Source organism: Phlebotomus papatasi, chromosome 1, assembly GCF_024763615.1.
Source record: "Phlebotomus papatasi isolate M1 chromosome 1, Ppap_2.1, whole genome shotgun sequence".
NCBI lineage: Eukaryota > Metazoa > Arthropoda > Insecta > Diptera > Psychodidae > Phlebotomus > Phlebotomus papatasi.
Genome location: NC_077222.1, coordinates 59,892,991 through 59,909,173, shown reverse-complemented (window position 1 = coordinate 59,909,173; position 16,183 = coordinate 59,892,991). Strand labels below are relative to the sequence as shown.

Below are 16,183 nucleotides of genomic sequence, written 5' to 3'. Positions count from 1 at the left end.
TATAGGCAGTTTCGAAAACATGTTTACAAAGCAAAAGTTATTGTGCGTTGGGCATTATGCCCAACGCACAATAAATTTTGTTTAGTAAACAGGTTTTTGACATTTCAATGAGACTGAATGAAACCTAGATCTAGTTATCTCGCTCTTTCTCATAGAAAATTTTGAAAACATGTTTACAAACAAAAGTTATTGTGTGATGGACATTATGCTCAACGTACAATAACTTTTGTTTAGTAAACATGTTTTTGACATTTCAATGAGAGTGAGTGAGATCTAGATCTAGTCATCTCGCTCATTCTTATTAGAAATATTGAAAACATGTTTACAAACAAAAATTATTGTGTGTTGGGCATTATATGCTCAAGATAGTTTGAATTAAATATTTTTTGTAGTTAAAACAAAAATTAGATAAAATGTGTTATTTTTAAGTCCTTGAGATTCACATAACCCCTTAGTTTACAAATTTAAGTGGAAAAATGTAGAGAATTTAATTTTTCTTTCATCCCCTTTAAATGCTGATTGTATAAATTGGACTGATTTTTTGTAAAAAGATTTGGATTTTTACTGACCAAAAATATTTTGCTTTTCTTCATTAAATCAATAATGCCTGTCGAACTCAATATTGATAACTGGTCTTTGCTATATATAGGGGGATGTGAAGCTACACACGATTTTACGTATGTAAATGGTGGAAAGCGAGATACTTAAGAAAAAATTCAATTTCAAATGCATTTTTAAACTGAATAAAAATTTTTTTTTACCATTTTTTTTGTATCATGGGATTCTTTGACAAATATTTTAACAGATTCTTAACAGTTGTTATTAAATATTGCAAACGAATAATCGGAAAATTCACGGAAATTAAAAAAATAACACATTTTGAAAAGATGGAGAAAATTTTGGAAAGTTGGACAAAAACTTTTGGAAAGTTGGACATAGTGATATTAATGACAAAATATCCTACAAAATATGTAGAAAACCAAATGTTGAGGATTTTCTCTGTATACTTGCACATTTGATGGTTATGCTAATCCCTCCTTTATATCCGGGTAACAGTTGAGGAACGCTAATTACCAAGAACTTTCTGGACGTCCAACCAAAAAGAGGTTCTGTAAATTTCACAGACACCTCGCGCTGTCCAGCAGTTATAGTTTTAAACGGGAGGCAATTTTTAGCACATTTCAATTCCCCATCCGCCCAAATCCTTTTCCATTTGCTTTGGGAGTTCTGTAGAGGCTCCTATTTGTCTTTCTCCAGGAGTTTTTGCGATATTTACTACCCACTCTATCAGAAAAAGTGGTCTTCGGAATCTGGAAATCTTTGCAGTCTTTTCCAGGAGATTTTCTCCTTATCAGCTGCTAACTGCTGTTGCAACTATTTCTCCGGATACTTAAGGATCTTTGTCTTTGTTAACATGATTTCACTGCACAAAACCATCAAATTCATTCACAAAATTAACTTGTCCAAGATTTCATAAAACTTGTTTTGAATGTTTTGAACGAAATTAAATCACTTTTCTATCCTTTTTAAATGTAATATTTCACAAATATTTTTTTATTAACCTTTTAAATGGATGTATGTCCTTCGATTTTCACTACGGACTTAACAATATTTCACAAATTATACCGAAAAATCAAACAAAACACTTTGATATTTTCCTAGCAACTTCCATAAGGAGAAAATGACAACTACCCTGTCAAGGTTATGAATATCACTCATGCAAAACATTTTATAAATTCTTCTTGCAAGTCACCCTTTGATTGTTTTATAACGATTTTTGCATTTTTAACTTCTGAAATAATCATAAAATTAAGTTTAATAATCTCTTTATCGAAAATTTAAATATTTAATTGATTTATTATCAAGTTTTTAAGGAGGTGTCTCACATTCCACACTGCTTTGTCCAACTTTCCAAACTGTCTCGCTTTAGGTCAATTACCCTATTTTTAAAGAAAGCTGAGTCTTTCACAATTGTTTTCTTTAGTTCCTCAATTGTTTTGTAGAGTTAAATTACTTTACATTTAAAAACCAGTTTTCTTTAGAAGCAAGAAAAAATCGTATATCAATGTAACTCCTACTCCACAGTTCAAAGTTAGTCCCAACTCTCTCTCTACTATAAAATCTTGCTTATTTGCATTGATTTAGAATGCTTTCAAAATTGACTCTCACTTGGACGAATTATGAGTTTTCGAAAACAAGAGATTATAACATTAATAACAATTCTTGTTTGGTTTTCTCAGAAATCAATCAAAGGCTCAATGTTACTCTGGAAACATCCTTTTTTTTGCGCAATCAATAAAATTCTAGAAATATCCATCATTTCGCAATATGTGATAAGCTTAGATGTTCATTGGACTATTGCCTATCAATAGACAAAAATAATTTTTCTCTAGAATGGAATAATCGATCTATTATTTGCATTGGCTTTCCCCTCTCATCTTTTGCACTTGAATTCTTTGAAATCTTTTCAATTAAATTTATTGGTTGAGCGAAAGAGCAAATTGGGAAGATGACAAAGGAATTATCGATGAACAGTTATTGATAGAAGAAAAAAAATGTGGTAGCTGCATTGTGCAATTGATTTTTTGGGTGATCCAAAGGATGTTCAGTATTGGTCACAATCTCGATGGAGATAGTCCAGTGTTTCCAAAGTGAATAGGAAAAAAATAGTTTTGTTATACAAAAGCCAGTGAATCGATAAGAGGGATGAATTATGAGGATATTCTAACAGGAGCTGAGCTCTATCTTCGATGTCTATGTAACCCATTAATTTAGTTTGTTTTTTTTGTTTTTTTGGTGAACTTTGGCACAGGGTTATGGTTTTTTTTTTTGTGTGTGTGATATCTTTGCAGTCTCCCTCAGTAGCTCAAGATCAGCCACTCCGTCATTTTCCTCCCCAACAAACCATGGCTCTCCCCCAATTCATACAACACAGAGTCCAGTAACTGTGGGCAATAGGCAAAATGTCTTTATGCCCATTGGCAGTCCGGCTGCACAGTCGGAATCCTCCAAGTGGAAGGCTGACTCTCCCAGTCCGGTAGCCCATCTTCCGGCTCACTCCCATGTCATCCGGCCTGAACTGGTGAGGCCACCTCAGACGCTGCCGCCACCAGTTCAGCAACCACCTCCCCAAACTCAGCCACCTCCAGCACCCCAAGTTCAGGTGCACCATCATCAACAGCAACAGCAGCAGCAACAGCAGCCGCCGATGCAGCAACAGGTTTCGGCACCACCGCCAAATCTGCCCGTGGGTCATGCAACAAGTGTCATTCGCATATCACCAGCCTCGAGTCATGCATATCATCTGCAACCGGTGATTATGGATTCGGGACATATGGTGTCCTCCATTCCGTCAGTTGAGAAGCCACAGACAAAAAACGGCATTAATCCCAGCTCCATCTATCCCTGGCACACACTCCTGCCCGTTATTAATCCACCGCAGGTGCGTCCGGGAGCTACTGGATTCAATTCCGGCACGAAGCCACCGTCGCCACCGCCGCCAGAATCCACGGAACCCACCGCAGATGATGATGGAGAAGGTAAGACCTCTTTGATTTTTTTATTGCTTTTACAGAAAGAAAAAATACATAATTCCTTGACTTTTTGACCCTTTGAAATTTCCACCTCCCTGTGATAATTTTTTAGACAATGACCTTCAATAATTCCTTATGAAGATTTTTCAAGGTCAACGCTAAAATAGCCCTATGAAGCGTATTTCTTAACTCATTGCGTCAATTTTGAGTTTGCTAGAAAGGCCTTCACTGAGAAAAAAAGGGGTGCGATTAACTTCTTTCCTCGTTACTTTAACACTTTTTAGGTGTAAAAATATAGGGGAAGGTTTTGCACCTTCGTAATGTTGCAGCTTCGTAAAAGTTGATTTTTTTTCCAAGTAACTAAATGAATTTCATCCATGGCCATATAATCTAAAAGCTAGTCCTACATCTCACATTTCTTGACAAACTTGGAAGCCTAGGCCTTTTTTCCTGGGTCCAAAAGGCAAAAATAAAAATGGGCCTAAAATCGTAATTCTGATGTGTAATATTTTATGCATTTTTGCACACAGCAAGTGTCTTCGCGAAAAAGCAACTATTCCAAGTTTTAGAGGGTTTATTAGGGTTAATATTTACAGTGAAAATCTTTTGCTTGAAGGGGGTCGTTTTTGTTGGTGGAGGAAAATTCATAAAAATTACCACCCTTGCAGCTCAGGAAAATTCAATTTTGCAGCTTCGTAAAAACATCTGTCAAAATTACTGACCACCGAATTTGAGAATTCCTCACTGTTTTGGGTCACACTGTGCATGCCGCTCGGGATATTTGACTCACCAGAGATTCCACTGAATAAATTTACAAGAAAATTAGGAAATTAAACACTTTTCACTAAAATCTCGAAGGAAAACACGCACTTCCCCAACAAAATGAGACTTCATCAGATGTTTTTATTTCACTTCTGTCAAATTAAACATTAAGTCTGAATCTGCTTATGGTAGATGTGATTCTTTCATTGCCCATGCGGTGCGTATTGAGAATTTTTCATCCAATTTGCTTTGTTTTCAAGCGGAATTTTTCACATTTTACTTTAAATTAATCACTGATAATTCTAAGGATCACTGATGTTCAAATAATGTTCTGTAAGAAAGATTCGAAACGTTAGAGAAAAAACAAGGATTACAATAGGTGTGATTACTACTTTCTGATTTGTGCAGTGATGAAACTAGACTGCTTATGGTAAATGTGATTCTTTAATTGCCACTTCGATGTATTATGAGTATTTCTCATTCAATTTTCCTTGTTTTAAAGTGAAACTTCCCACATTTCACTTTAAATTGGTTTCTGGTCATTTTCGAAATCAGTTACGTCCGAACTATGTTCTGTAAGACCAATTGGAGGTGTTAGAGAAAATTCGTGGATTACATTAGGTGTGATTATGAGAGAATCATACCTAACCAAGCACTTAACTGACTGTCAGAATGCAGGGAAAAAATGGTTTTCCGAGTGTCAAAAAACATTAGATTAGAAAAATAGCTTAAAATTGATTTTTAATGCGTGATACCTCCTACAAATGGTGAAAACAAGTAGATGAAAGTTCCATCCAAATAGTGATGCCCAAATTTTTGTATCCGGTGTAATGTTTTCGGGGAAAATGAGGCTTACAGAGGTGGGGAAAAGTGGTACGAAGCTGAGTTAACCAGGGCACATTCGTAAAAAATGCAGCTACATTTTCATTTTCCTGTAGAGGAAAATCCAAGGACTTCCAGGAATTTTGTGAGGCAAAATTATGAACCCAATAAGTAATTGATTTTTTTGATATAGTGATATAATTGATTTGGTGTGTGTGGCATTCAGTAAAAAATCTTAAATCTTAGACTCCTTTTTTTAATACAAACCTTCAAAACCTTCCCCTATCAACATTTTTTAATGTTAATTTTACACCTTTTTAAGTGTAAAATTAACATGAAAAGGGTAACTTTAACCCTAATACACCTAAAAAGCATAATATTTACACCGATTTCAGATCAATATTTCAGGGTAAAATTAACATTTCCGGAATGTTATTTTAACTTTTTCGGATTTCTCTCAGCGTTGGAATCCCGAACAAGTCTGAGAACTTCTATAAAGTCTGGCTTCCAAAAGCTTCCTTTTCAGATGCAGGAAATGGGTTTCGGCAATTGTTGTAAAATCGGTGAATTTCTTTCAAGAAAGTTCTGATTAGAACTCTCTCAAGTCTTCTATGAGATTGTTTTGTCACATTTTGCCCCACATACCTCTGTTCTATTGCCCCTTTGTCAATGCTCCAAATTTTCCCCCCTTTCAGAGGACCAAGGGGATGATGATGTTTTTGAGACTCCAGCTCCGGAACCCTCAAATTCAGGAGGTTCAGGACCATCGACAAATGAGAATTTTCACCCACCCTCGAGTATGGCCAATGGGAGTAATATCCCCTGCAATTTCCTAACCAGTCATGGCCCTTTTGGCAATCATGCTGACAATGATCCGCCGTCCGATGGGGAGAAGGGCACAAAGAGTCAATTTGTGGTGGGAAATGTGGCTGTGTCCCATACAACAATCCTACCGAAAATTGGTCAACTCGAGGCAAATCCCACAAAGACACGGAGGACACAGTCATGCAGTGCCATTGAGGCGAGTACAAAGGACCCACAGAGTCCACAGGCAAAGAAGGAGGGCACCAAAATTCGGCGTCCTATGAATGCCTTCATGATCTTCTCCAAAAGACATCGTGCTCTAGTACATCAGAAACATCCCAATCAGGACAATCGTACCGTCAGCAAAATTCTTGGCGAATGGTGGTATGCCCTGGGACCGGATGAAAAGGGAAAGTACCACGATTTGGCCACTGAAGTCAAAGAAGCACATTTCAAAGTAAGTTTTCTTTTTCTTATCTTTTTGTCTTTTGATATTTTTGGCCTTAAATTCGATTTCTGTAGGGTAAAGTGGTACAAGTTGGACAATGGTACAATTTGGACAGGGCTTTCTGTCTTGATAAATTTAGTACTTCATTTTTATTTGTATATTTTTAATGCTTTAGTTTTATAATTTGGTTCCTTGTGCTTAAAAACAAATTTTGTACTGTATTTATCAAGGTAAAAGCCATGTCCAACTTATACCGGCAAATTGTCCAACTTGTAACACTAATTCCAAATTATACACTTTACCCTACCTAATTTTTTTCTCACAAATCCTAAGTAATTAAATATGAATTCTCCTTTATTATTATTTGCTCACATCACAGACCTTTAAAGATCGTTTTAAAAATAATTGTATAAGAATTAAAAATATATATATATGAATAATGTTTTTAATATTACAGATAAGGAAGTTTAGAATTTTGAAATTTCCATGATATTTCAGATGGGAAAAGAAGAAAAGAAGACTACGAAAAAGGAGAAAAAATAAAAAAAGAGAAAAAATAACACTTTTTCGTGGACTTTTTTCTTTTATCCTTCGGAAACAGCAAAGAAATTTAAAAATTTAAAATTAGATTCTCACAGAAAAAAAGTGTTTTTTAAAATACTCCGTAAATTTTTATGAAATAATTCATAAAAATTTATGACTTATGGGGACTTATGTCATGCTCGTGAATCGTATAACTCACCAAAAAGTTTGCAAAAGTTCATACTTTTTTCCATAAAAATTGTTCGTAACATGATCACTTGAGTATTTTTTGTTCTTATACAAACATTTGTTCGTAGGGTAAAGGTCTTAATTCAAAACCATTTCCAGACGCTTTAATTTTGACTGAAGATTCAACACATTAAGTTCATATTTTTTCTGGAGAGAATTACATAAATTTGCTCCTTGACTCTTCTAGAATGTGACTGTTTAGTGAAAATTCTTTAGATATAATTTGAAAACTTCTTAAATACAAGAAAAATACGCGAGCGTAAAATGCCTCCATTGGAAACAAATTAATCCAAATGGAGACAAGGGAAAGTTTCTAATTGGAGACAAACAGTGTAACAAAAACAGCGACAAAAGGCTTCCAAAACCTTGTTGAGTTGCTCTTGAGTGCAGGATTTGTTCTTATTCCTGATCTTTTCTCCTTTCCCATCTCAAACAATAAGAAAATCTCTCCAAAAAAATCATATTTCCGGGGTTTCCTATTGAAGCATTTGCAGACACTTCGGAAAAACCCTTTTTGTTCACGAAATAAGTAATTATTTCATTTGAAAACTTCACGTACCGTTAACAATAAAGATTAGCACTTAATTTAACTAAAATTAGCCAGAAATATGACATAAATGTTAAACAAAACGAATAAACAACAGTCACTTTATTGTGTTTTTCATTGGAAAACATGGTCGATCGATGAAAAATTCAATGGTGAAAAGGTACACTTTTAATTTTTCTGAGAAATTAACAAATTAAAATTTGTGAATATGCTCGCTTTATTTGGAGCAAAATTAACTAAATAATGAAACTGTGGTATAGAAAATTTATAAATATATTAATTTAGTACTGTATTTATCATGAAAACAATGACGTTTTTATTTGGAGTAGCGAAAAATTTCCATTTGGAGCAGGTTTTGAATTAGCTTAATTTACCCTACATGTTTGCTTGTCTGGCAAAAGTTTACGAACAAATGACAAAATTTTACAAACATTTTTCTGAGTATTTGCTAACAAATGTTTGTAAGAGAACGAAAAATACTCTTCAAGTGATCATGTTACGAACAATCTTTGCTAAAAATAAATGTAGCTAAGATTTTTTTTGTTTGATCTTAAACTTTCAATGATACCCAAAAATTAATCTTTATTTTCTTTTTCAAGATAGTCAATTTTATTAAAATGTTTTAAGTTAAGTTAAGTTAAGTTCAAAAGTTAAAAGGACTAGAGAGTGTATTTTTCTACCGAATGGGGGGTCATTTTTAGGCTCGTTGGGAAGGCCTTGGAATTCCTGGCAAGCCAGATCCGATTTCAATCGGTTATGATACGCTCATTACCGATTCATAACCAAAAAGTAATTTATAAATCGGTTCAAAACGATTGTGAACCGGCAAACAGTAAATGATGCGAAAGTACTTCTGAAGAGTAGCATCTAAGTCACCAGTTTGAGCACTTCGCAAGGCCTGGGATGCTTTACCACCCCTTTTTATTTTTATAAATATAAATGCTCATCAACTTGAATTAGCTTTCAAAATAGGAAAATACTGTCAGGTGTAAATAAAACTTGGTAGGGTGGAATCACCACTTCTCGAAAGTGCATCACTTTTCGCCACTTATATTGAAATCGCTATTTTTCGCGATTTATGAAATAAATGAGCCGCAAAGTTACTTGTATTTTTACTACTGCTATGTTTAGAGTCGAAAAATAGTAATTATTCGTTTTGAATTTACGATTTTGAGCATTTTTAGAGCAATATTTTAAGCAAGTGCATCGAATCCAATATTTCTTACCCAATATACTACGTGTAATCAAATTTTCATCAAGCAAAATGTACCTTTTTGGATAAATAATTTGTCTATTAAATATTTAATTACACTTGTGGAATAGATAAAATTTGTATTTAGTTAAATTAATATTTCATTTTATATTATATTTATATGAAAAGGCGGCATGGCGAAAAGTGGTAATATTTTGGAATGATTTTACCACCTGTTTCCATCTCTTTTTTTAAAAGGCGACGCTAACTTCACTTCGTAGATGTAAAAGACTGGCTTTTATAGGTGGCACTTCTTTATTTGTCGTAGCCTGGGCGGCAAAAGAGGAAACCCCCACCCGGCAAATTCTGCAGAATTCTGCAGAAATTCGTCAGATTTGAATTACTAACTGCCGAAAAATCAGCAGAATTTCTGCAGAATTTTGTTCTAAGGTGGATCTGATCGTTGTATGAAAATTCTGCAGAATTTTCTGCAGAATTTCTATAGAAAATTTTAAAATTATCTGCAGAATTTCTTTAGAGTATTTAGATGATTTCTACATTTCTTCTACCCTTTCTAATGTTTCTAAACATTATTTTAACTACATAAAAATATGTATTTCAATTTATGTAAAATTCAATTTTTATTCAACAATTTTACGTGAAAACTCTCTTTTTTACAATATTATTATAATGTTATAATACAATATTATTATAATGTTATAATAAAATATTATTAAATCAGCCATAATAGAAAATACGAAGGGGAAGGAAATGGTTAGAAAACACGAAAGAAATTCGCGATGCTCACGAAGTCGCACGACTATCCCGAAACCACACGAAGTATCCGATTGAATGACAAGAAACGTTAAAATTTCAAAAGTGCAGAATTGCAGATCGAAGTTTTGCTGGGCCTCTAGCAATGGCGCGCTATTTATAAGAATCGTCTTTTGCCTTGAAGCTGGCTACAATTCATGTATAATTTCAAACTTAAGTAATCTACAACAGTAGATTCTCAAATCTGGATTGTTTACTTTATGCAATAGTCCAATTGTTTGATTTCTCAAATAAAAGCGAAGAAAAATCATTTAAAGTGAGTAATAATAGGGTGATCATGAGAAAAGAGAAATACTGAATGTATTCTTTGCATAATATTGCCCAAAATAATTGAATTTTAAACTTTCCAAGTGGGTGGCGAGAAGTGGTTATAGAACTGGCAAAAAGTGGTAAAAAGTGGCGACGAAGTGGTTATTTTTGCATTGTTAATAAAAATCAGTTTTTAAGTAGTCCAGTGTTAAATTGGAGGACTATTGTTTTCACGAATCTGCAGCCAATACATCTAAGTAACTTTGTGTCCAATTTGAGTTATTTTGTAAAAAAAGGGTTCAAAAGTTATAATAAAATTAATTCCCGTTTTTCCTAAACATTGCGATAAGGGGTTACTCCACTCTATAGATTCATACGAAGAACGATAATAAATAATCTATTTTAATTTTGCGGTTTTACCATTTACAAGCGAACTTTTCATACAAACTGGAAGTTAAATGAAAAAAAATGAGGAAATTAAAATAAAAATCATTCAGAATATGTAAATAATGTAGTTACCTTACAATAATTTAGGGATAAGAGTAGCTATAGAGTTAGTGCGAATTTCAGAGGTAGAACTTGACACATTGATTTGTGATAATGAAATAGTAAAATAGAATGGAACTAAGTAGACTATGAATGGTGGAAAGTGACAAGTGAATGTAAGAGTATTCTCCATTCATAATATATAATCTAACAATGTCTTATCTCGATGATGTGAGCAAATAAAAAGAGAGTTGTAGGTGGAGATTAAGTAATAATGAGTGTTTTATTACTTATGTGTGATATTATAAGAGGAAATATTGTTGTGGGTGTTGTAAAAAAAAATATGGGAAGTGTGAATGAAAATTTCTCTTTCAGGCTCACCCAGAATGGAAGTGGTGTTCCAAGGACAGAAGAAAGTCATCGAGTTCCACCAAGGATGGGCGTGGGAGGACAGATTCGATCGATGGGGCAGATTCATTGGATGAAAAGAGCCCCAAGACACCTGGAGTGGAATCGACAATGCAAGCAAATGATATTATCCCGCTGACTATTTCAGCTTTTAATGCCATGGAGGATGTTGATGCGACAGTGACAGTTAAGAAAGAGGAAGAGGGTGGTCCGGGGGGATCTGATATGAGTACCAATCAAGTGCAATCTGTTGGTGATGGGGGAGGACAAATGCCACACTCCACAGTGATGGAGCACAAAGAGGAGGCAATGTCTGATGATGATCAAGTAATTGAGCTGTTTACTCTTGAATCTGACCAATATCTTTCACGGAGATTGCATTTCATACATGTCTCTCTATTAAATATTTTCTATTTCAGATGGTGATAGCTGAGGAAACAAGTGCAACAGATAACAATGCTGACATTGATTTGCAGTGCGCAGAAAAGGTAACGGATTCAGATGTTGAAGAACCGAATTGTGATGACTCGGAAGAATCACACAAAAACAAGAAGGTTTTTAAAAACTTACCAACGATTTTTTACATTGTCATAAATATCCAACAAATGTGATTGCAATTTTTCGGTTCTCTCTGTCTTTTTAGATGAACGAAACAAACGATGAGGCAACAGCAGCAGCACAAATTGGTCCAAATAGTGCAAATAGTGTGTCAAATTCAAATACAGCAATTTCTGGTGATTCACATCCAAATATTGAGATACGCTGCAAGCCAAAACCAATTAAACCAGCATCTCAAATGGAAAGTGTCATGTACAATTACCAAATACCTATTTCAACTTACCATGGTCCAAAAAATCCATCCGGAGTATCTACTTTTCATCCAACAGGTAAATATATTTTTTCTTTTATTGAACTTTTATTGAAATTAATTTAAAAAAAACATTCGCAAAGAAGCTATTACATTGAAAAATAATTAAAACATCTTCAAAATTTAGTACATATGTGTACTAAATTAATATCAACGAGAAATTTATTATTTTCTTGTGAAATAAAAAAAATAAGACAAATTAAAACGCTAACAGCTTCTTTAAGAAGAAGTCTCACAGTTTCTGTACCTATAAAGCATAATCCAAAAAAAGGTTTAGTACAAGGGGTAACTCATATTGAGAAACCCTCGTCACTTGTCCGAGAAACGCTTTGTGAAACCCGAGAAACACACATTTTGCATCGCAAAACCCGAGAAACCCACTCTTTGCATCGCGAAACCCGAGAAACCCAATTTCTGCATCGCGAAACCCGAGAAACCCAAAAATTGCATCGCGAAACCCGAGAAACCCAATTTCTGCATCGCGAAACCCGTGAAACCCAAAAATTGTATAGCGAAACCCGAGAAATCCAAGAATTGCATCGCGAAACCCGAAAAACCCAAAAATTGCATCGCGAAACCCGAGAAACCAGAGAAACCCTTGTCAGAAAAAATGGAAATGAGTTACCCCTTGGTTTAGTACAATGTTTTAGTACAGCATGAAATACAACCCTTCAAGAACTTTGAAGAGCAACTTTGAGGTATCCGAAAAATTTTCTCATACATTTATTGTTATTTTTTTAAACATTAAAATATTATATTTTAGGTAAAACTATTTTGTCGAAAAATATTTAAAAATAATTAATAATTCGAAAATATGTAATCCAAATTATTGTTAAACGATTTTGAGTAATTTATTTCTGTGCATTTGATATCCGAATTGATGTCGGGAAAAGATTTTCAGTCGCTCCTTAGTCCTTCAATGACGAAAATCTTGTCTGACAGAGGGAAATAAAAATACATATTCGTCTTTGCTTTACGGAGAGTTATGCAAAATTTTTGCATGAAGTTACACACTGAAGGTTCCACTTTGCGTCGATTTTGATAATATTTTCCTTAATTCTCTCTCTTGGTTTGTAGTCTGAGTGACAAATTATTTTCTTGGAATGCTACACTATATAAATAAATGGTATTTGAAATATGGTTTATTGAATAGAATTTAAATTCAATAACCGTTAAAACCGTTAGAATACGTATTTAATAGCATCTCACCGCGGGCCCTTATAATAGATAATTTTTTTTTGTCGTGAACAAAATTGACAATCATTTAGTACAAAATTGTAGTTCTAAAAAAAAAATTCAGAAGCTTTCCGCCAGAGTGTATGATATTCTTCATCAACACTAACAGACTATACAAGAATTTTTGATCTAGGTGACGAGTAAGTTATGTCAGTTGCTGATCTAGTAGACGAATTGTCGAAGTAAAGTATTACTTTTTCAATACAAAGCTTCTTCAATATTATTTTCATCGTAAGTGGAGAAATTCCACTCAAACTAGTTAAGATTTAATATATAATTCATTAAATATTTCAGTAGGTATCCCAATCAATAATTTATTTAATATTCCTGACCTTTTGATACAAGTTTTAGCACATTTCACAATAATTAAATTTATGTACAGTGGGACCTCGATAGAGTCAACCCCCGATAGAGTCAATCTCCAATAGAGTCAACAGCTATTTTTTTACTCTACGAACTCCAATAGAGTGAACTTTTCCATTATTATACTGTGCAACAATTTTGAACTTTTTTTTTGTCCCTGGGTTCTCATGCTACTTTTTCCATTACTAGGGTCAAATGATTTACGAAGATACTTATCATTTTGATTTCATTTGGATTTTGCGCCTGGAATCTAAGCAAAACCGTTTTTGCCGTTTTTTGATACTTCGGTTCCTATATCTCCGATTCTGATTAACCGCTTTATTTCTCACTATGGAATAATTTGCTCTCCTTTACATGCCCGATAAATCCTCTGAAGAGATGGAGTTCGTGAAACTGACACCAGGGGCGCTGTAGTCTCAAATATGTCAGAAAACATGGAAAAATCGAACTTTTTAGCAACTTAGATCAAAAATATCTTGAAAACTAGGACTGTCCCTAACAATCTGTTTTGTGGATTTAATAGAGAATTTAATCAGCTACAACTTTACAGTACAACTTTTCTCTCAGATTGTTTTTTAACCTCGATATTGAGGTTCAAACGAAAAACGAGCACTCAGCCAACTAAAGAAAAACTTAAATATTTCGCACATTTTGACTTTTTCTTTTCAAGTTTAGATAACCCATAGTATTATTTTCACTTTTCTTACAATTGTAGGACTTTATTAATACTTATTGCATTATAAAATGTGTTTAGATATAATACAAGGTAATAAACAATATCTTCAGTAAGATTTCAGTGTTATTTCAATCTCAAAAGACTATTACAAAAAAGGCATATTAACTGCATATTGCAAAATTTTAAATATTTTAAAGAATATTTCTTGTTAAATTTACGTTTTAGAATCAATAAGTATCTATTTTACTTTTTACATACCAGTTACATATGGAAAACTTTGCAAAAAATTCTTTTTCTAAATTCATTTCTTTTTATAATTCTTTAAAAAAAATTCCTACATTTATCTACAATCCTACAATTTTAACCTCATAATTACGTGATTTTCGTCGAAATAAATCTAAAACTAGTTTTTGAACTTGTAATTGTTACTTTATGTATATTTAGATTTAGATTTAGATTTATATACGTATATCACATACGTTAAAGTTTTATACAAGTTGCCAAGTAATAAAATAATATTTAAAAATTTAAAATGTCATATAAAAATCACCATAATATCGATATTTAAGTATTAAATAATACACAGTAAAAAAATATTACAACTAAAATAGTGGGTAATTTTTTGCATCACTATTTTAATGGTAATTTTGACAAACGTGTAATTTTTGAAACGTGTAATTTCCCGCGTGTAATCTCTTGCGTGTACTTTTTTGCGTGTAATATGCAGAATGTGATATGGAATTCTGTGTAAAGTGATGCGTGTAAAATACAAAAACTTGTAATTTCAAACGTGTAATTTTATTTCCCTGTCAAATGCTCACAAAATAGAATTTTTTATTTTCTCGCTCCTTCATTTTTTCCATTTCCAATAGGTGATGTCCCAAGCCGAGTACTGGGGATGATTTTATTTTGTTGATGATATTGATGATGATTAGTGAATCTGTAAAAGGAGACAATTTTTATGAGGGATTGAAATTGAAAATTTGCTTTTCCGGGAACACGATCATGAACATACTTAGAAGAAAATAAGAGAAAAGCTGAAACCTTAAGCGCTCTGCTATCTTCCTTCTCTGATCACTGCTCTACCAGCTATTCCTCCTTCACGTCCTTACAAATTGCTGAATTCCGTCTTCCAGTCATTCACTCAGCCTCTTGACTTTTATCCCGTCTTGTTGTCCATCCCCGTAAACTTTTCTTCTGTGAATAGAAAATAAACCAAATTGTATCAAAATGGGAATGACGTGAACCCGTGTTAATCACAGAAATTATTCCCGGAATGGCAGAAATGCGACTGGAAAAATTCCATAATGCAAAAATGAGCTTAATAATAAATCAGTTGAACATGCGGGGATCACTGAGGGATGAATTTTGAACTCACTAAGATCACAGAAGCGCACTACAGGACAGAACACTGAGAGAAATCGTCTTTTCCGGGAATAATACGTGGAATTTTGACAAGTTTGGAACACGTTCAAAACCTGTTAAAAAAGTTGCAGATTTTTGCACCGGTTTTTGAAAGGATCTCACTATAGGGTTGATGATCACTCTGGGGGCTACTTTGGGGACCACCAGTGGCCAAAAACTGCCCTTTTAGACAGAAAATTTATGAGTAAAATAATGCCCCGCAACCAGGCATTTCACACTGGGATTTTTTCACTATTTTTCGCAAAAACACTTGAAAACCCGCACTGAGTAGACGCATTTTACTTTTTACTTAAGGGATTTGGTCCTTTTTAAACAAAATTAGGGCGTGAAAAGTCGGAAAACAAAGGAAAATACTCACCGAGGTGGATGCTTCTGCAGCTGTCAAACTGTAATGGCGAATTTACACGTTTTCGATTACACGCACCAAATTTTACACGCAGTGGAATTTTTACCAATTTTTTAGTGACACAGTTCCACTTGAATAATGGTAAAATTACATTTTTAAATTACACGCTGAAAATTTTTACACAAATTATTTTTTACACAAAATTTACCATTTTAATAGTGGTAAAAATTAAAATTTACAATATTTTTAGTGGTAATTTGGAAATTACACGTTATTTTTTTTACACGATTTTTTACTGTGTATAATAAAAGCTTGTACTGCCTAATTGCGAAGAAAAAAAAACAATAACACTCAAAATTGTGAAGGTTTTATTTAGTTGGCTGAATGCTCATTTTTCGTTTGAACCTCAATAT

General features: G+C 33.6%; 1 protein-coding gene and 1 long non-coding RNA gene across 29 annotated transcripts in view; one reads left to right on the top strand and one right to left on the bottom strand.

Annotated features, from left to right (window-relative positions):
* The window catches only part of LOC129809512 (putative transcription factor capicua), a 58,362-nt gene that overhangs the window by 22,770 nt on the left and 19,409 nt on the right, over window positions 1-16,183 (top strand). For 11 of the 28 annotated variants that reach the window (XM_055859367.1, XM_055859379.1, XM_055859375.1 and 8 more), the window contains exons 7-11: window positions 2,853-3,539; window positions 5,813-6,378; window positions 10,824-11,183; window positions 11,276-11,410; window positions 11,500-11,743. In XM_055859367.1, the coding sequence (XP_055715342.1) occupies window positions 2,853-3,539; window positions 5,813-6,378; window positions 10,824-11,183; window positions 11,276-11,410; window positions 11,500-11,743 (1,992 nt within the window). Of the gene's footprint in view, window positions 1-2,590; window positions 2,759-2,852; window positions 3,540-5,812; window positions 6,379-10,823; window positions 11,184-11,275; window positions 11,411-11,499; window positions 11,744-16,183 lie in introns of those variants that run through there. The other 17 variants (XM_055859387.1, XM_055859385.1, XM_055859382.1 and 14 more) reach the window with 4 other exon arrangements.
* Window positions 14,782-16,011, bottom strand: LOC129809517 (uncharacterized). The gene is made up of 2 exons (XR_008752651.1): window positions 15,015-16,011; window positions 14,782-14,939 (listed from the first exon to the last, which is right to left on the bottom strand). It is a non-coding gene; the product is annotated as an uncharacterized LOC129809517 (long non-coding RNA).